General features: G+C 32.4%; 1 protein-coding gene across 13 annotated transcripts in view; it reads left to right on the top strand.

Moving 5' to 3' along the window:
- The first annotated feature begins 397 nt into the window (after positions 1-397).
- Positions 398-21,988, top strand: part of Klc (kinesin light chain) — a 30,161-nt gene continuing 8,570 nt past the window's right edge. For 2 of the 13 annotated variants that reach the window (XM_088196264.1, XM_088196240.1), the window contains exons 1-11: positions 6,805-7,059; positions 16,269-16,697; positions 16,816-16,946; positions 17,016-17,244; positions 17,313-17,446; positions 17,516-17,640; positions 17,697-17,822; positions 17,895-17,973; positions 19,544-19,773; positions 20,092-20,103; positions 21,793-21,885. In XM_088196264.1, coding sequence (XP_088052390.1) covers positions 7,031-7,059; positions 16,269-16,697; positions 16,816-16,946; positions 17,016-17,244; positions 17,313-17,446; positions 17,516-17,640; positions 17,697-17,822; positions 17,895-17,973; positions 19,544-19,773; positions 20,092-20,103; positions 21,793-21,885 — 1,617 coding nt within the window. In that variant the 5' untranslated portion in view covers positions 6,805-7,030. Of the gene's footprint in view, positions 574-6,804; positions 7,060-16,268; positions 16,698-16,815; positions 16,947-17,015; positions 17,245-17,312; positions 17,447-17,515; positions 17,641-17,696; positions 17,823-17,894; positions 17,974-19,543; positions 19,774-20,091; positions 20,104-21,792; positions 21,886-21,988 lie in introns of those variants that run through there. The other 11 variants (XM_088196265.1, XM_088196260.1, XM_088196299.1 and 8 more) reach the window with 8 other exon arrangements.

Below are 21,988 nucleotides of genomic sequence, written 5' to 3'. Positions count from 1 at the left end.
CATTAAAAAAATGTTAGCTTTGACACTTTCGTTCGAGGAGGACAAAAATTTGAATGAGGACGGCTGGTCACCTTATTATATGCCTAGTCGTAGATCTGTAGTTTAGAGTGAATAAAGTAAATCTCATAAATCCGCATTGATAATCTCATACAACAGTTTGTGTTTGCGGGAGTAGTTGATAGTAGATCGTGTTTGATAACAATTCACGTGCAATGTTTCTTTGATAGTGTTCATACAGTAGAGTATCGCCATTTTATGTTTGTGTCATATCACTTTTGGTCTCGTCCTGACGTTCTATGCTATCTTCTTTGCCATGAAGCAGCTGATGATGAAAGGTAAAATTATTTAAAAAATCCCTCGTTACATCGAGCCGCGTAGCTCTATGTAGCGAGCTGTTAGTTGTGACCGCGTCCACAGCGGGCGAGCCTCGGCTCGGTGGTCGCTCTTCCCAAAGTTATGGATGACCGAGCACCGTAAGTCGCTTCCGCGCTTTCCGCCGAGTTAGTCTTAGTTTCGAGCGCGTCCGCGCAGTCCGCGTGCCCCTTTAGCAAGCGACTCCGCCCCCCGAACCAAGTTCGTAACTGTTCGCATTCCGACTGTCATGGAGGATTCTCGAGCGCAAAAAACGCATACGACGTCTCTTGCCCGGGGCGTCGGCGGCCGGGACTCGGGGCTCGGGAGCCCGTTAAAAGGCGCGTCCCGGTCGAGAGCGGCGCCTCGGTCAAAATCGATGGGCGCGCGACGTTTTTGATTTTTGTGCAAATTCGTCATATGTCGCGATCGCGATCGCGATGGCCGCCTTTCGACGCCTTTGGGCCAACAACACTTTTTTTACTTTAAAGTTTCGATTTTCTCTCGTCGCGCTCTATCGCTCTCGTATATGTGTATGTGTATCGTATTTTTTACTCTCCGTTTTCGCAATTAGCCGCGAGTCATTTTTGTGAATACGGATTCTAAAAGACAAACCCCTTTATCATTTTGTTTTTGCGTTTTGCGCAAATGTCACAATAAAACTAAGGTCATGCGATGAGTCATCGCGAAATACTAAATGACATAATCGACGTTAAATTTGTCAAAAATCGATTCAGCTGATACCATATGTTAGCTGAATTTAATTAAAATTTAGTTTGCAAAATCACCTTTATTGTAATAATTTATAACAAAACAAATATTAATAACGGGGATGAGGATTGAAATGATAATAAAAAACAGACTTAATACAAAATTACTAGTGTAACATTAAATATACAGTTGAAAACTTCATTTCACAAACTGAATTACTGCTGAATTTAATAATGAAGATTGGATGAACTATGTACATATTTTTAGTTGAAATATTAATAGTAATGTTTATTACAAATATAGAAACATTTATAACATAACTTGCATTGAGGGCTTCACAATCTAATGAAGACGATGCTTATTATTTTTCTATACATACGCAAATGCTGTTTTTTAAACTAATGTTTCCTCCATCTTCTTTTCATTTTAATAATATTTTGGATGAATTTCAAATGAAAATTATTGCTTTTAATAACCATTTCAAGAATACATTACATTTGAGCAAAGGATTAGGTGTAACTATCTGCCATGTTCGCTGATGGTAATCCATGGGACAGGTATAATCTACCTTTTTTGATCTCTGTAATATCTAATTCCATTGCATGAAATTCTTGCGAAACTGCCTGTCGTCATGCAGCATGCGGCGAAAAAATTTACCTGTTAATAATAGCAGTTTGTACAATTATTTAAATTAAGAACATTAGAAATAGCGAACGATGTTTTAATGAAGTACGTTCTTGACACAACCTCAAATATTATTGTAATATTTTTTGTTTAAATAAGATTGACGTGTATTATATACTATTAATATCTTACCTATATTTTTTTCATATTACATCTATGCATCACACTAATCTAAAATATTATTTTCGTTATTACTAACAATCATTTCCCAACTCATCTGCATTTTTTGCTCACTTTTTTATAATAAAATGCTTGTTTTCGAGAATGATATGAAATAGGTGGTTATCAATCTCGATAGCACGTTGAAATTGTTTATCTCTTAGAATATTCTCATTATTTTGAAGAGATAATAATTTGAAGGAGCATTATCTGATAAATAAGGAGGATGTGGTACAAGTTCTCAATTGCGTGCGTTGTTGTGATAAAAAATAAATAAATTTCTGTTTCATCCTCTCTAATTTTTAACAATTAAATATACCTCTACAGTAATCGTTAAGCCTGGACTTTGAAATTCAAAATTAATCCCACCCAAATTAAGATGTCTCGATAATAAAGATCTCTGCTTTGTTACATGTGATGCTCTGTTCTTTTAACTATACTGCACTGTAGAAAATGGAGATGCTCTTTGATAAATCTTTGATGGTTTGCTAGGGCTTTAATTCATCTTTTAGCAGATTATCATCTAATTTTCAGGGTCGTCCTAATTTTGGGGCAAAAATATGATTTAATTTTTTTTCACGCAGATCTAACTTAAAGCACAATTTTGAACACAAAAAACAGTCATTAGTTCCGGGCTATACAGTGGGCGTTTCTTTTTGAGAGCATTCTTCAATTTGTAAGTAATTAGAAAAAGTACAAAAAAATTAATTTTCGTTATATATGTTTTTTAAATTTCAATTGGGGCAATTTCCAAATATAATTATCATTATTCCTTTTCCAAATGATGGTCACTCGAATATGGTAATTATTTTACAGAAGGAAAATGTTTGGCTCCGACTCGGTAACAAAATGCACAATAAATCTTTTCTGAAAGACGTCCCGCTTGCAACAATTTTGATAAATGAAAATTAGACAGGTTCATGACGAATTTTATTAATAATATTTATACTGTTCAGCTAAATTTATTATCAAATGATATGATCTTGTAAGTTGTAGACTAAGAAGTGAATAATATAAGTGAAAACGTGTTTTTTTTTTGAATTTGCAGTTGAATTATTCTGTAAGGTTCATTGATAGGCGAAGATACCACATTTCATTAAGAATAATAGAGATATTTTGACGAAGAATTGTTAGCCCCCATAAGATTTTCAGTTGCTTCTATACATATTCTTATTGTTTTTGAACAATGCAAATGTGTTTATTCGAAATTCTTAAAAAATTTGATTTTCTTAAAAAATGTCCATTAACATGTTCTTGTCTTGGAGGTCTTTATTTTTGTCTATATTTATTTTTTCCTTTTGCTCTTATTAACTATCTATATTATGCATAAGTAAACAAATTTATTACCAATTTTTTAAACGTGTGTATGTATAATACAAACAATGGATACAATGTATTTATTCTACGAGTAAAAAAACAATACATTCTTACTTAAATCTTCCAATATTTTTTATGAGTAAAAGAAGCAATAAAATATACAGTATTTGATCTTTCTAATATAAAGAAAATTAATATTAAAATATCTTAATTTATTTAATTTGGTTTAACTTTGGAATATTCGTTATAAGCTTCCTGATTTATGATGATTTTAAAAAGTTCAAAACGTTTAGTTTCTATCATGTATTGATACTATCAATCGTAGATTTTTATATGAAAGTGATTTATTTTTATTTTGATTTTTCTAGAAATTTCGATTGAATTATTGTCAGTTGGAACTATTTGAGTTTATAGTGAATATCAGCTTTCAGTAATGATTTGGTTTGTTATTGTCTCAACTCATGGTCAGTCAAACAAAGAGAATTAATTATCTTATCAGAATCTATTAGATGGTTTCAAGTTTCTTGAATTGTTAATATTAACTTTCTCTTTGTTAACTGTGTTAACTGGGTTTTTATTTTTAATTACTGTAACATCTAACAATAATAATGTTAAATACTTCAGGGAAAAACATTTCTTTAAATTTATAAGATAAGTTTTATTATTCATTTTTATATGATCCCTATAAAGTCCACAGCAGAAAATTACGTATTATTTTTATCGCATATAAACAATATCAGTAATCAATTAATTATATATATTATATTATAGTTGGCAGTTTAATTTCAGTGCGATCATAGAACATCTGTTTAAATAATCCGTTTTGCGATTCAGTCGGTTAAATTGGGACAGTTTTAATTAACTTGGGTATAATTAAATTTTAAGCTGTGTTGGATTTGGTTCGTTTTCACATCATCTACATTCTGGCGTACATTAAAAAAGTCGTTATAGTCCAATTATATTAGGAGAAATTTTGGTTCTGATAGTTGTAATGATTAATTAATTCGAAGACGTAAATATTTGAGTGTGTGTTAACATTATTTATATTCAAGGTGCTTGGTATTTTATTTATTAAACTAAAATGTATTGTTTATCTGCGTTTTTAAGGTGCTGGTTAAATGAGTTAAAAATTAAAACGTGTTATACTTTTACTAAATTATGTAATATATAATTTAGTAATATATTGTAATAATTAATCTCCACGTGTTAATAATTTTTATCTGATTCGAAGAATAATCATTTTTTAATGTGTTTTATATTCGTTTTTGTAAAATATTTTTTTCCATCTAAAAACTTTTGCATGGATCTAAATAGATGATTTTCGTTTGGAGCAATGTCTGCAGAATACGGTGGGTGAGAAAGGCGTTCCCAAGTAAATCATTTTTTTTTTCTATCGTCTTTTTGGATACATGGTGTAAAATTACAAATCTTTAATTTATAAGGAAAGGTCTTTTATGGTATGAGTTGCTTTTAAACGAATTAATTGAGCACACAATGTATATCGTAATTGTCTGCCTATAATCTTCTAACTCATAATGAGTTATGCTCTTCAAATCTCACCAAATGTGTAGTATTATCTTATTGGGGTGTAATGTTGTTCTCGGGGTTGAAATTGAGGATTGATTTGCTTCCTTTTACGTCGCGTGTAATAAACTTTTTTATGCAATTTTCGGTATATTTTTACTCATAAAATTATTGAACGTATCCATTATTTTTATACATGTGTCAGGTCTTTTTGATGCGTTTTCCTGTGGAACGTATCTAACGCATAAAGAGACCCGAGTCTATTTCATTACATAACATGCATTCTTTTGGCCAAATTCAAGAGGGGAAAATGCCACCCCGCTCAAATGATGTCTCTGTTGTATAGTCTCATTCTACAAAAATATAAAACGTAAAAATAAATCAGTCCGTCATTTCATCACCTCGATTGGTTGTTCAATTAGTATGCATTAAAAAAAATCATTGTTTTAATATATAACAAATAAATAAATATCATCATATTCTTAAACTGAATCATACTATTAATCACAATATCAACTTTTGATATCTTAAAGTTCACATTTCCGATCGGGTTCCATTACACATCCAACCACTACCTTTTACGCGTGTTAAAGTAAAGGATCCACTTCTTATCTTCAGTAACAATTCGACTCAAAATAAATCTTTCTGTTCTATAATCGTTAATTACTGGCATATTGAGATTCGATGCGAGAGGTTTTTCTCGAGATATCCATTTTCTTCAAATTTTTGTGCTAGCTTCTGTATCGTTAATCTTGGACCTGCGTTGATGGCAGCCCTAATATCCTCACTAACAACCCGCCCTTACGCAGATATTCAACGTAAACATTTTTTTAGAACCACATTTGACACTTACTAAATTTAATGGCATCCCTGCTCATTGCATTACAGGTGTTTTTAAGTGCTATTGTCGCATTATGAGTCATAAAGCATAATATAGCTTAACTGAGATTATTTTATCTCCACTGCCATTGTTGATTTAAAAATATCCCGTTACACAATAGTACCATTGATACGATTACTGGTACTGAAATTATTGTTAGTTTATAAAAAGCTATACATTTTTGTAAATGTAAGAAAAAACAGCATACATATAAATGCTGCTTTTTGGGTTCAATTTTAATTAAAACTGTATTACAAACAAGTAATATATGATGTAAGAAAATATAACTAATTACAATTCTTAAACAATGAATACTGGTAATGAATAATTCAAGGTTATATTACTCATTTGTGTGTATTATTTACACAATGATTCCTCAAATATTTTTTTTTATATAATTTATTGGTTTAGTATTTATTAAAAAATCATAAAAATGAAATATGTGATATTTTAAATTTACATAATTTTAAAATCTCATTGTTTCTAAATGAAAATCATAGAACATTATGTCACACTTTTTATATGTACGATTGCACATAAACAAACCTAACCAATTTCAATATAAGTTTGCAGTAAAGATGATAAATAATCTAACATAGATTTTAAAAGGCTTTTGAGATAAATCCGAAAAGAGATACTTAACCTTATTTAATTAGTAATCGATTGCATAATTAAAATGAAATTTTCATTAAAATCGGATGAGTGACCGAATATTTATTTATTTTAATGCTTTTTATTAGGTATGCAAATAACATTCTGTCAAGTTGCTAAATCAGTAAAAAAACATTTAATATATTTGACTTCACATCAGATTTTATACTTGGTAATTTTTGTTGAAGAGAAAAATATTAAAAATATTCTCGCTGCGGGATTTAAATACCCTCCCTTCTTCCCCCTGATATACAGAATCTCTTTTCGTTAAGCCAATAACGTGATCTGTAGCCTTTTTTATCCTGGGATAATCTTAAGTTAATTAACCATTTTTGATTTAATTTCGCCGGTTTAAATTGAGATATAAATAGATATAATGATCGCTTTTCTTTTTTTCTGCGGCGCGCTGTTGCAACTCCACCACCCCCTACGCAGTCATAAAAGCTCGAGTCACTTCGTACAGTTTGAGAAACGCCTACCCAGCGCACCCCAAAGCGTGGGGCGCGTCAGCATCGACTCATGTGCTCAGTAAGGGTCGGTCTTTCGGGGACGCCGCGCGATCGATCCGACGCCGCTAACGCCACAACCCCATCGATCTGACGCCGGAACGATACAGAGAAAACCCATATAAATTTGTAGAGAAAACATTACATAAATAAATGGTTTTATGAATTATTGAGTAACCCGTTGTATGCACCGGCCCGAGGGGAGAATGCCCATCGACTGAGAGCAACCGCTCGTCTTTACACTATAATGTCAAAAACCCTCAACGCGTATAGAATGTGAGTTGTTATATTAATGGCGCAACGCTATTGTGTCGCTTTTGCTTAATTATAATATTGGTTACATTGTGAGTAAAAGTGCGCCGTCACGTGTGTGTAGTTTCCAATTTGAACATAGTCGCTGAAAATCGATTTGAGTGAAGCCTTGGTTTGGATGTATGCGTTAAAATGCGTTTTTTTTGTTAATTTCTTAGTTAACCTATTGAGCGGCGCGTGGCCGAAGGCCGAACTGCATGCATTATTCTAAGTAGTTTGCGCTAGTAGAAGCTATTGAGCGATTGCAGTACAGAGCAGCTCGCATATTTTGTAAAATAATGCTTTGCAGATGAAATAAACACATTTAAATTTTGATTCACATAAACTGCTTTATTAGATTAAAAAATATGTATATATTTATATAATTAAAAAAAACAATATTCGAGGTATTAAAAACAATACAAAAACATTGTGATATTTTAACAATAGAGAAAAGTAGGTTAATGTTACCTTTATATGGAACGTAAATAACATGTTCATATTGATGATCTTATATTACGCAACATTGTATACTAAAACTGTTTAAAAAATGTATTTATCTTTTCTAAAAGTAGAATAAGATTCGTCAAAAACTTGACACTGTCGATTTTTCGTTTTTTTTTTATTTTGTCCACGTAAAGGAAGATGGATACGAATAAAATATCATATCTAATGTAAAATAATCATCGGTGAAAATTTATGTGAATGAATTGTTTATATGTTTTTGACCATCAGATTGATATAAATCTTTGATTTTCATTTTAATGTGAATGTAAAGTAAAATTCGTAGCTTAGGAACTAACATTATGATACATTGAAAGTCTAATCAGATTGTCAAGCGGAAGAGATACGGAAAGCACGATAGTGTATAAATCGCTGGCTGTTACTTGAAAGACCTGGGTTCGAATCCTATATGGATCAAATTTCTATCGTGTCTGGGAGATCGGATTAGTGAACATTATATAATTATAATTTCGATCGATTATCACAAATTAAGTTTTCTTAATTTCACGGGACTTAAATCGCGCTAGGTCGTATATATTAGGTATTAAAATATTTCGAATAATAAACTACTATAAAAAAGAGAAGAATCTGCAAAAAATTGTATGTTTTTAACGATATTTATTTCGATTTTAACAAAAAAATGGTTTAAAACATACAATTCAATTTTTTTTTTTACAAACACAAATTGTTGAAAACGATATACATTTCGCACTAATCAAATATATACAAAGTTATAATTATATTTTCTAATTTCAACAATTCTTAAATTCATATTTAATTTTTGCAATTATTAGTGTATTAAATGCAGCAGACCCCCCAATAACACGGAAATTGGGGACGTGATATTTGGGTGCCTGTTACTTAATTTATATTCTAAGGAGAGGAATCTGATAACACGTTCCGCATTGCAAAAAAAGTATGAGTATTTTCTAGTCCCCTAACTACACGCACCCAGATAGCACGTTTCTAATTTACCGTGTTATTGGGGGGTATACTGTACGTGTATTGCGTCACGTAGTTTCAAAGTTTTAGAATACCTGGTTGAATTTTAGGATTAACGTGGCTGCTTTTTCGGTACTGGAAGGGTCGTCTCCGCTTGGTTCGAGTTCTGCTGAACTCACTGAAGCAAAACAGTAGAAGTGTCAGTTCTGACTGAAAGTTTATGACATAAGTGAATTCAGTGCGTCGCTATTCAAGCTCCCATACTCTTTTATAATTAGAAGAAACCCTTTCCGTTCTTGCCCAGGAAGTCGGGTATTATTTTTTATAGATATTACTATAGAATAATAACTTATACTGATATTACCCTCCTCTCATAGTTAAAAATTAATAATTCAAAGAACATTTAAAATCAAAATAGTTTATTAATCAATTTATATGAAAAATTTGGTTTATTGAAATAAATATATTTTCTCTTCAAGCCTTTGAGAAATGATATTGTTTCAGTTTTGACTCAAGAACCTCATGATTTGAACTTATTGCTGTCAAAGCAATTTGAATACCGTCGTCGAGGTTCAGTCATGTCATGTGTCTTAGTCTCAGACTGGTAAGTCTGAGGTTGTGGGTTCGAGCCCCGGGTGCGGCATTATATTATACACAATAATTTATAATTAATTATATAGATGCCACCGTTTCCCAGATTTTCAATCTGGCGGTTAATACTTATTATATTAGATACTCATTATATCTGATTGATTTATTTAGTTGGTACATATGTATCCCTTTGTAACGCATTGGACATTGGCCTGTCAGGTTAGAACGGATGATTTAATAATAATAAATTAATAAAAAAATTATCGCTTCATCGTGAAGTTTTAAAAGCGTTTGCAGCTTTGACATTCAAAACTATGACAGATCTGCATTGTTTAATTCAAGTGTGATTCACTGCGTTGGAACAAAGCTTCCAATAAGTGAATGTCGATTCTTCAGGCTCTTCTGACACAACTTCAATAAAACAAATGCATCGCAAAAAATAATATTTGCGTCTCAATATAGTACAAATATTTATTTTTAGCCCAAAAAAGGTGATATTCTACTACTGGTTTTGCCAATGCGGCAATTCTGGGCGGAAACAGATTATTTTTTATTGTGTAATACATATCTAGTTAGACTAAATTTTGCGAAACGGCGATGATTCATTGTCGGTCATTTTACAATGTTTGTATTATGCTGACAAAATATCTTAATATTAGAAAGTAGCAAATAAATAAATTATTGCGTTTAATGCGACAAATTTTTGTCTCTCAGGTTGAGATAATCAACATTTTTAGCGATTCGTCGCTTGAAAGATTTGAGACTCGTTCGATATTTTAGTGATAACTATTGATGTATGTATCTCGGTTTAAAAGTATTACTGTAGTTATAAAAACAACTAACTATACATTTTTATCCTTGCTCTTGTTTAGCCGCTTTCGGAAACAATAATTCTTAGTTTTTCATTGAAATACTAATGCACTTTGCGCAATTGCTTTCGATTTTCACAAAGAATGAGCAAACGCGTAGCGTGACTCATCGTCGGTAAAGCGATGTGAACGCTTCCGGTCTGCATTTTTTACCACTGCCGAACAAAATTTCGCGGTAATTTATTTAAGAGTAGTTTTTGAATTATTAAAATATTCCCATCATTTAACGAAATTATTAAAGAAAGCCATTTTGTCATGTTCGTAAAAAATACCGTAAATTTTAGTTTTTTCTACTCGCACTACTTATTATTTTAGGATTTTTGTCACGTTTCGGCCAATTCTAAAGTTCTTTGATGAGATGACTGCCTCCCTACGTCTATGTACCGTTTCTATGGTGACCAAACCTGATCTACCCGAAATGGGCAGGGGGGATGGGCCCGGGTGAGTTGAAGGTTCTTCCCTTTCTACCGCTTTCGGTAGGAAATTCGTTTAGCCTTGGCTTTTACGATGCTCGATTCTTGGGTGGGAAATGTGCCCAGTCACTCACGGCGGCGGTGAGAAAAATATAATTTTCGACTTCAATTCCCTCCTAATGGTTAATTGGCCGCTGAAGTATTTCGTTTTGGGTGAGAATATCGTTCACGAACTTAACCAGAAAGTAATGCAAATTAACGACTAATTAATCACACTCGATTCATAATAGATTTTTCATGTATTTCGAATGTTTCTAATTAAAACTATAAATGCTTTAAAAGTTTTTGGATCACTTCGAGTATTTTTTATATACTTTATTTTTGTAATAGAATCGTAACCGTAGTAAAATCAAAGGATAACTTACTTAACCGTTAGTAAATCATGTATGTAACCGTAATATAACTCGACAATAAACCCACAATTTACGACTCCGTTACTGTTCAAACCTAACATAACAATATATATAGGTGTACATAAGGCAATTAATTACCTTCCATTCTAATATAATACGTTTCGGATTGTATTATACTATATTGGTTAACATTTTGATGTATTATACTATATTATACTATATTGGTTAACATTTGCTTACGATAAAAAGTAGTTGTTAGTGTTAATATTGCTTAGGCTCGTTTGAATTTGTATAGTGATCATGACATAATTAACATATGCTAATATGTTTATGTATGTATATACATAATCGTTTAGGCTCTTATTTGAATATTAGATTTTTGTGTAAACGTATCACATAACGTATGTAATGTCCATAAATTTAACTTTAAAAATAAAACAACCCTTTTAGTTGATTATATTTATAGGTATGTAATTATAAAGGATCATCCAACTTCAGTTTCTTAACTTAAAAAAAATTAAAGAATATCTTCGGATTTTTTTTATTAATAGAACATTCCATGTATTTTTATTATTTATGCAAATTAATATCAATTAAAAAGCCGCCTCAGCCGATTTTTTAAATGTAATTTTCGACGACTTTCGTACATTTCGGGCGGTGTTGGTTTTTATGTGCTTAATTGTTTCGGGTTTGTCGGCGTAGACACGACATTAGCATTACCCCACAAAAAATTAACGACGTTAAATTGCATGATCAAATTGACGTCACCAAAACGTAAAATAAAAAAAACGTTGCACCTGATGTGTGGCAAGCTGCGGCATCTTGTTGAAACCACACGTCTTCTACATTATATATTCGATATTGTGCCAAAAATAATCGGTTATCAGGCGCTTATAGCGCAGTCCAATCTTCATCGTTTTGATCAAAAAAGGCCCATTGACGCCGCCTGACCACAATGCTTACAAAACAGTAACATTTAAAGCATGTGATGCTCTCTCGTAAATCACATGTAAATATTACTCAGAGAGGTGAAAATGTGTCTCATCAGAGAAGATTTTCTTTGAAAAATCAGCATAAATTTCCTGTTGCTTTAACATCCAATTGCTGTCCATGTTTTCTTGGCCTTAGTTCTTGTGTTGTCTGAATTTTATACAGGTGTAGGTGCAAGTTCAGATGCAAAATGAGTCAAAGAGAGCCATAAAAAAAGCCTAAAAGCTGCGAAAGCCGACGAATCGACAATTCCGGGTCCTCGGCCGCACATACAGCCAGGGCCGGCCCGAGGGGCAGGCAGTACAGGCAATCGCCTGGGGCGCTAGATTTTGTGGGGCGCCGTGATACCAAATAAAGGCGCAATATTCACTTAAAATTATCAAACAATATTGTTAAGGAATATAATCTGATATTAGTTTTTATACACTACTGTGTACTCTTTAAATTATTTCACACGTAAAAAATCACAACAAAAAATAAATTATAAATTCTTAAATACCCACAATCGTAAAAAAGAGCATGTTGTCAAATATAATATATTATTTATTTAATTTGAATTATATTTTTGCGCTCATCAAGTATTAATAGGGGGGAGGGGGCGCGCAAATTTAGTTTTTGTCTGGGGCGCCAAATAACCTAGGGCCGGCCCTGCATACAGCATCAATATTCTCGGTTGAACGGGCGCCACAATGATGCACAAGCCTTACCTTACTCAAACGCTTCTAGTCTTCAAAAAAAATCACTGCGTTGCGAATTGTTCGCTCAGTATGACGATAAAATTGACATAATTTTCCCGTAAATTTCGATACATAGACTTGTAATTTCCGTAGAACAATTGAACAATTTTAACGCTTTGAGCGTTGGTTAAGCGATCCATTTCGTAAATGTGTTGATGCAAACTAACATTTGACACTTTGAACACGCGTGATTATTGACAGCTGTCTAATTTACAGTGCTGCCAACATAAAAAAATAGCATTTGTTCGATCTGTATTTGGTTTATACTAGAAAAAATGTTAATATTTCACCATTAATTCGTAATAATTTTCATTAAAAAAATCAGTGCTTCTCAAACTTTTTTTATAATAAAAATAACGTTTATTATATGAGGTGTTTTAAAATAATAAACGCTGGATTAATATTAATTATATTTGATATTTCACGCTCTGAGATATTTAATAATAGTCGAACGTGTGGGGTATTGTGATGGGTGCATTGGAGTTAACAATGTCCGGTTTATTTTAGTTTGGTTTAGATTTGTCAGCACACTAATATGAATAGAACCAGAATTTTGATAATTGAGAAGTGGGAATTTTCATGACCAATCGGATTTTTTCAACTCTAAGATTTCACATAAAATAGGTTATTGCCGAATGCGTGCATATTACGTACGATACAATCGTTTCTAGAACACGGCACTTTATTAGCACGCTATTTGACGATCGATGGTGTTGAAAGGTCAAATTGCTGGTTTTTGAACCCGAGAATTGTGATATCTGTGATTTTTTCCAGAATGCTTTCAGACGCATCTGTGAACTGTATGTTATAGAATCGATTTTTTAACATACCTCCACGACATTCGATACGACGCGCAAGGGAGTAAGCTTGCGACACTCGTAAAATGAAAATCGATATGGTGTTTTTCACGACTGGACATATATTAGCTTTTTTCATCCAAAAATAACTTAATAGATCGTTCACATTTTTTTAACTCGAGTTTACTAGTTTTTTCGGTCGTGTTATATTTGGTTCTTGTCTTTCTAAAAGGCTGGCTACAAAAATGAAACAGAAGTGTCACACTCTGATTCGCTCGACTTTAATTAGCGATGTGCGCGAGGAGAAACTGCCTAGTGTCTTCGGAAATGAATTTTTGATTGGATTATATGGTTTCCATACTTGGAATGCGTATTCGCTGTCTTTATATACATGTACATATATATAAACAAAGTTTCGAAATTATGAATAGTAGTTTATCAGCGAATGCCGGTAGTTTTGTTTTATCGGTTGAATGACATCTCATTTTGTCATTTGCATAAAATGTTGAAAAACTACAGACAGTCATCTAAAAGCTGTCATTGCAATAAATGTATATAAATAAAACAAATAATTAAAATTGATAGGGCGCTATTATATACGATGCGTTATATAACGTTATAAATGTATTTAAATCAATAATAGCAATATGACAATTTACGAATCGCCACCTACTGCCAACCATGTTCATGTGAACTAATTCATGATAGATGTTTCTCCATGTAAAAGACAAAGTAGGAAACTGCTATTGACAGGCGATGGCAACTATAAAAAAATTGATTGGATTATTTAGGTGTTTTAAAACTAACCTTTATTTAAATTTTCCCATTTTAAACAAAAATTATACTTTCCCAAAACAATTATTAGACATACTTATATATGTATGTATATGTATATATATAAATTGAGTCATCGTGTTCTTAAACCGACGTGTGTCATAACAAAACAGGTTGAGTCATCTCGATGCGTTCGCCAGTTTCTCAAACTGTGAATGTAATATATTGTTTTGTCAACAAATTAAATGGTCAGAATTTAACCCTTTGGACGCGATAGTCGACTACAGTCACTCAATTGATTTTTTTATCTCTTTACGCAAAAGTCAGTAAAAAAAAAAATGATTTTAAGAAAAAACTTTTTTTTGTGAATAAACATAAAATATCATTTTAAATTAATAAAAATTTAAAAATCAGAACATTTAAACACAGTATCAAGGTAAAATTTGCATTTTAAAAAAAATCAATTTTATATTTATTTTTGATTAACGCGTCCAAAGGGTTAAATAATCTTTCGGTCGGAATAAAAACCAAATCTGTCATAATTATATTATTCAGGATCAGAATAAATATCAAATTATTATAATAAAAATAGTATATGGTCAGAATGAAAATATAGAATGATCAGAATTAAAATAATGAATGGTAATAATTAAATTATTCAGGTTCGGAATAAATATCAAACGGTTAGAATAAAAATAGCAAAGTTCAGGATAAAACTATAGGACGAACATGTGAATTAAAAAAAGATTATATCGTTTATAAATATAAATATAAAATATTTCGCTCGCACTTAAACTGTTGGATAGGTTAGGTTGCGAGCGAGCTTTGGTCAGAACAATGAACATCCCATGAATAAGTCTTAACGAATCTATTTAATTATATGTAAGACGCAACGAACGTAGCGAGAATAACGACAGAGCGGCGGTGGAGAGCATGCTTGTGTTTACATATGACGATGTTGCGAGCCTTAAAACACATTGTTAATGACCATGTATTATTATGCTGACCATCTGTCAACATAAAACTGACCTTGAGGTTAAAATACAGATCATTAATATAAATACTGGTTATTCTTTGTCAATACTGACTGTCTGTCAAAATAATTCTTACCATCTAATTTTTATTCTAGCCGCTTATATTCTGACTTTTACAACCATATTAAAATTCTGACCCGAAAAATACGAGCTTATTATTTTTAGTATTATAACTATATAATCGGTTAAGTAAGGTCAGTTGTTGAGTTATATTGCTTTTACAAACACGCTTTGTATAAATTTTCGACAGGTACGATTCTAATAATAAATAAAACATTTAACATTTAATCAGATATGTGGTGATAGGTGGCAATTAAATATATATTGGGCTGCAGTAGTAGTTTATTGAAATTAATATAAATGCTATACTGAATGATGAGAAATAGACGGATGAGGCGCCCTTGATCGTTGTGTTCACCGGAAAGATGTTGCTCTCGCCGCCGCTATGTCAATGTTTTAGAGTGCCGCCTAGCTTGTGGCCAAATAAATCAGCCCCCACAGATTCATTTTAATTGTCACCACTTTTCTTTCCGACATCTTTTAGACAAGGGGTCCGTCGACCGACCCCTTCAAGAATTTTGCGATTTTTATCCATCTCCTTTATTACTAATTGTCATATATTAAAAGATCGTTTAGTAGAGAATTATTATTTAATTTTAGCTCATCGCTCAAAAATAAATTCATATATGTAGTGATTTTTCATTTTTTTTTCATTGACCATTGAGCCCAAATCGACTAACGACAGTGTCAAATCGACTCTTGGGCGTCGATACAAATTTGTGGATTCCAATTTTAAACAGTCCCGATAAAAAACAGTAATTCATAAACAAATTAAGATTTTATAATAAACATTGTAAGATGTTTTTTTTGCGGCATATATTTTAAATGTTATTTACGTTTAAAGTTAACAATAAAAAACACAAAATAAATGAGTAATGTAAATATTGAAGTCTTCAGTTGCTCATCTTAAAGTTACTTTGAGTTGACATGGGTGTGTTGAAACCACATAGTTATTTTGATATTGTAACCCCTTTAACAGTTTTCCACTGCTATAAATTAAGATATATTTTTTTTATTAATCGGGTTTGAGTATATCAGATTAAGTATATGTATATATTTTTTAATTGCAGTAAGAAGATCGAAAATATCGGCAAGATGACGCAAATGACCCAAGAAGAGATGGTGGCCGGCGCTCGCACGGTTGCCCAGGGTCTGGAGGCGTTGCGGGCCGAGCACACTCAACTGTTGCAAGGATTGGCCGCCGCTCTAGCTCTCAATCAGCCAGCCGCCGAAGAGAAGGCCGGCTTAGTTAGACACGCCATCGACATGATCGAGCTAGGTCTCGGAGAAGCTCAGGTCATGATGGCGCTGGCTTCTCACTTGCAAACAGTCGAAGCCGAGAAACAGAAGCTGCGTACACAAGTGAGACGTCTTTGCCAAGAGAATGCGTGGTTGAGAGACGAGCTGGCCGCTGCGCAACAGCGTCTTCAAGCTGCTGAACAACAGGTCGCTCAATTGGAAGAGGACAACAATCATCTGACGTTCATGGCGTCGATGAGGTATTATTATATTTCACTATACTGAAATAATGCTTCTTTTCAAATAAACAAAATTGCAAATATTTTCAAAGCAACCTAATATATGTTTCAAAACTTGAGAGATTGCTATTATTTTCAGGAAATATGATAGCGACTTGAACGAAGAGAGCAATGATTCCAACAGAGCAGCTGGTGACAAACCAGGGGGAACGAAACAAGACGATCCAATGGTCGATCTGTTCCCGGATGAGGACCAAGAGGAGAGGAATAGTAAGTTGATTGATTGTATTTTCGATTATTATTATATGTATGTTGATGCGATTTATTGCAAAATATCAGCTATGTCACCGACGCCGCCGTCGCAGTTCGCTCAACAAGTTAACGCCGGATATGAAATACCAGCACGTTTGAGAACTTTGCACAATCTCGTCATCCAATATGCATCTCAAGGACGTTACGAAGTTGCCGTACCTCTTTGCAAACAGGCTTTGGAAGATCTTGAAAAAACTTCGGGTCGCGATCATCCCGACGTTGCTACCATGCTCAACATCCTCGCTCTCGTATATAGGTTTGTTTAAAAATCATTGAATAGCAATATGCTATGTATTGTTTTTAAAATATTATATTTAATTACAGAGATCAAAATAAATACAGAGAGGCTGCGAATCTTTTGAATGATGCATTGAGTATCAGAGAAGCGACTCTCGGCGAAAATCATCCGGCTGTGGCAGCTACTCTTAATAATTTGGCCGTATTATATGGAAAGCGAGGTTAGATTATATTTTAATATTATAATATCATAATATCAATTATCGAGAATAAATAAAATGTCATTGTAGGTAAATATAGAGAAGCCGAACCATTGTGCAAGAGGGCTCTATCAATTCGCGAAGCGGTATTAGGAAAAGATCATCCTGATGTTGCTAAACAACTTAACAATCTCGCTCTGTTATGTCAAAATCAAGTAAGAATATAAGTCGATATTTTAAATATGCAGGTTGTAACGTATATTATTTTTAGGGGAAATACGAAGAAGTGGAACGCTATTATCAAAGGGCCTTAGAAATCTATGAAATGAGATTGGGTCTCGACGATCCTAACGTAGCTAAAACTAAAAACAATTTGGCTTCATCTTATCTTAAACAAGTGAGTAACGCGTTGATAGTGTATCTGATATTTTTTTTTTAAATGCGGATTAATGTTTGTTTTTATCAATAGGGAAAATTCAAAGAAGCTGAAATTTTGTATAAGCAAGTATTAACAAGAGCTCATGAACGCGAATTTGGAACGATTGATGGTAAGGATAATAAAGATGAGGGAACCGATTTTAAAAAGCAGAAGGCTTTTATTATTTGGTGAAAGAACATATGGTTTGTTTTTGCACATACAGTTTTGTAGATTTTTAATTTGAAAGTTATACTCGAAAATCGTTGTACTTACCGAATATCTAATGCTTTATACTGCAGACACCACTAACTCTAGTTTGTGAAGAAGTTTTCGATGCAATTTTTTTGTGGGGTTACATATATTTTTTTACTTTTAAGAAATGGTTACCAGTTTTATTTTTGTAATTAGGACGTGACTGGAGGTTATGTGTTTTCTAGTCACTGAATTTTTAAGTATTGTTAGTTTCAATTTGTTTGACACTATGTTATTTAATGACCGATAAATGTTTTTCAAAAAACATTTAAAATAAAAGGTAAAATAATATTATCGAACATACTATTAATTGACATACGTTTTTATTGTATCACAATTATTTTATTATTTTATTGTCACATATTTATTTTATATTGATTTGTATCCTTTTGCCGATTTTATGATTAATTGAAATAATTATGAATATTTTTTTAAAAATAATTTATCAATAATTAATGTTTTTAAAATATTGATATATTGTTTTGTGAGGTAAGTTTATTTTTAACTTCTCTAGGCAGGTTAATATATATTATCGGAAAAGATTTGGAGAATTGTGCCTTTTCAAAGCCATTTCGTAAAATGTGTGTTTTTTTTTAACTATTTGTGAATCAATGATATGTAAAAATGAGAACCAGAAATGCGTTAATAAGTTGGATATAAAATTATCTCATTTATTCAAAGATTATTTTTTGAATCTCAGTTTCAGAATTAGTATTTCTGAGTGGTTTTGGTAGTTGTCTAAATTAATAATTAAGTGTTTTTATTTTCTCTTTGACTCCTACATATTTTTGTACTTAATGACGATTTTCATATTTAATCATTATCTTAGGAGAGCAGGTCTTTGTGTAGTTGCACAGCTTTAGCTGTCTCCAGGCCATCTCTAAATATAATTAATGCTATTTTATATAATTAAATTTGTATTTTACTTTATACATATATACATTTTATTGAATTGAACATTGTGCATGTTTAATTTTGTTATCGTATTATGTGTTACGACACAATTTTTATGGTCGATAAAATCAAATGTCGTAATTAAAGACATTCCTGAAGATCTTTTTAAACCATATATAAGCTTATGTGTATTATTTTTTAATTTTGTTTTCTTTCAAATGTCAAATGTATACGTTGTTTGCATGTAATACACAATGACATTAAATAATATAAGTAATATTTTTATTTTATTTATTTATTTTATTTTTTTAATAATTTGATGAGTTGTGCGAGTTTGTCGACTGTAAATGGATCCAAATCGAATTCGGGTGAGTGTGACGTTGTTAGGATGTAGTGTGACACAGATAGGACATTAAAATATATTTACTCATTTCAATCATGTCACACTATGTCCGAATTGTGTCACACTACTCTTAAAGTAGTCGCTTTAATTGTATATTTAATTTTTTTAGTTTAGTTTTGATCTGTTTGTATTGATGATTTTTTTTTGGCAGGTGTCAATAAGCCAATTTGGCAAGTGGCTGAAGAGCGCGAAGAGAACAAGCATCTTCAGAAGGAGAATGCGCCGTACGGAGATTACGGAGGCTGGCACAAGGCGGCCAAGGTGGACAGTCCTACGGTGACGACGACTTTGAAGAATCTGGGGGCGCTCTACCGCCGTCAAGGGAAATACGAAGCCGCCGAGACGTTAGAGGACTGCGCCTTGCGGAGTCGTCGCGTCGAGGTTGTCAATTAAATCTGTATTATTAAGCATTAATTATCACCGGGAGATAGTTGGTTGTGTAATTATGCCATCGTCATATACAGTTATATTGGGTTTTAGGTCCATGATCATATCATTAGTATTTGAAGGGTATAAAAGAAAAGGCAGCAGTTGATAAATAAAAATACTTAAATTTCGCCTTTGTTTGTATACCCTCATTTATGCATGAACGTGTACAGCTGATCAATCTAATATAATAAAATCACAATTTTGGTGTGAATATATACTTATACTAACATGTTTAACATATGAGCTTTATTTTTTGCACGCTGCAAACAGCCTCTACAGCAAGTAAGTCGAACTTTCTATTTTTTTAATCTATAAAAAAATGGCAAGACATTCGTAATCTTGCAGAGAAGTGCACGTTTTATATTTTTGTCGTCGTATTAATATATCTACATAATGCATGTGTCATTATCAAAAGTCATTAGATGAATTTAAAATTGTGATCTGAATGATTTTCCACATGCATTATGTAACATATACGAGTTGTATGTGATCCGTTTCTCATTCCACATCATATACACTTTCGGAGTCAACGCCAAAGTTTCACATATGTTACTACTGTACAATTGCGTAAATTACACACTTGTGTCATTGTCAATCGCCTCCCATTTAACCACAACAATCGAGTTACTAACAAGAGTGGCACTAAAAGCACGTGTGACGTATGATCAATTTTTGATTTTATTTCTCATCAGAATCGTTTATCAAATCGACGAATATAACTATTAACCTGGGATAAAATCATTTATGAATAACTTTTCTATGGGTCTTATATTATAATATTAAATTTTAACTATCTTTATCAATCGACAGTTGAGTAACACAATAAAAATTATAACAATAATTAAAGCTATCTAATATGAAACATATAATATGGTAATTCTTATCTAATTTAAAATTTATTTTTCAACATTTAATTAGAATTAATAATGCTAAAATATGTATATCAGTGGCGTGCCGTCCATAGATGCGATAGATTCAAAAAGCGACCAGTATGAACGGTTGATGGCGAGCGACTCAGCCGATCACGTGATCGTGTTTATAGTCGATTAACCGTGCATGCTGGTGGCGTTTTGAATCAATCGCATATATGGAGGGCACGCCACTGATGTACATGTAGCCCTTCAGTTGCTGAAATTCGATATATTGGTTTTTGCTTCTTTGGCAAAAATTTTTAAATCCGATGTCATCATTGAAGAAAGGATCAGAAAATTTTTTAATGGGCGTATGGCATTTGCATCGTTAAAAAATAACATTTTTTAATATGTTATAAACAATATACAGTAAACTCCCCAATAACACGGTAAATTGGGGACGTGCTATTTGGATGCCCATTACTTTATGTGTGAGTGTGAGTCAAAGGGAGGATATCTACACACACGCCTGATTCGTACATACCTATTACAAAAAAGTTCCCCAACTATATGCACTCAAATAGCACGTCCCCAATTTTCCGTGTTATTGGGGGGTTTACTGTATTTAGTTAGTAAACCCAAAAAGTTCGGCAACCAAAAGGTTAAACGTGAATTGTATCTTAACATTTGCAATAATATTTTAAAGCAAAACTGGACTTCACAAATCTATCACATAAATATTATTCTGATATTATTATTAGTAATTATTTAGAGCTTATTGAGTTGTAAAACTCTGCCAGCGATATTCGTTGAATCCCGTCAATGTAAGAAAAACATTGCTTCATTTGTGTTAACAAAAAAGTCATAAGGGTGAATGAGTTAAATTTTTCTTCACATATTAATGTACAGGATTTAAGTTTTATGGTTCAATAATCTCATAATTAAATGGTTAACACAATACACATAAAAATTAGATGAGTGTTACTATATGTTTCCATGAGTGTTACTCTTTTGTCGAATGAAACAGATTAGGACAAGGATTACATATGTTTTTCTTTTAATTATTGGGTTTTATTTTTTTCGACGCAGCGGTTTTCGAATGACATTTGTCGAATTGCAGGCATTGGGCATAGTGAAACAGTCTAAACTACGTGGAGGGCGTAGGGGGAGCAGGGAGTCTGTTGACTCTGTGCAGATCGACCAACAGGAGGAGGTTAGATTGAGGTCTAATGTATAAAATATAGGTGTTGTCTCGCATATATGTCTGTAAAGACCGGAATAGTAGTTTTTTTACATATGTACATATACATATAAAT

The sequence above is a fragment of the Plectrocnemia conspersa genome, unplaced genomic scaffold, assembly GCF_051122295.1.
Source record: "Plectrocnemia conspersa isolate PC_06_02 unplaced genomic scaffold, ASM5112229v1 ptg000001l, whole genome shotgun sequence".
Taxonomy (NCBI): Eukaryota; Metazoa; Arthropoda; class Insecta; order Trichoptera; family Polycentropodidae; genus Plectrocnemia; species Plectrocnemia conspersa.
Note: the sequence above shows the minus strand (reverse complement) of the source record. Positions and strands in the feature narration are given on the sequence as shown.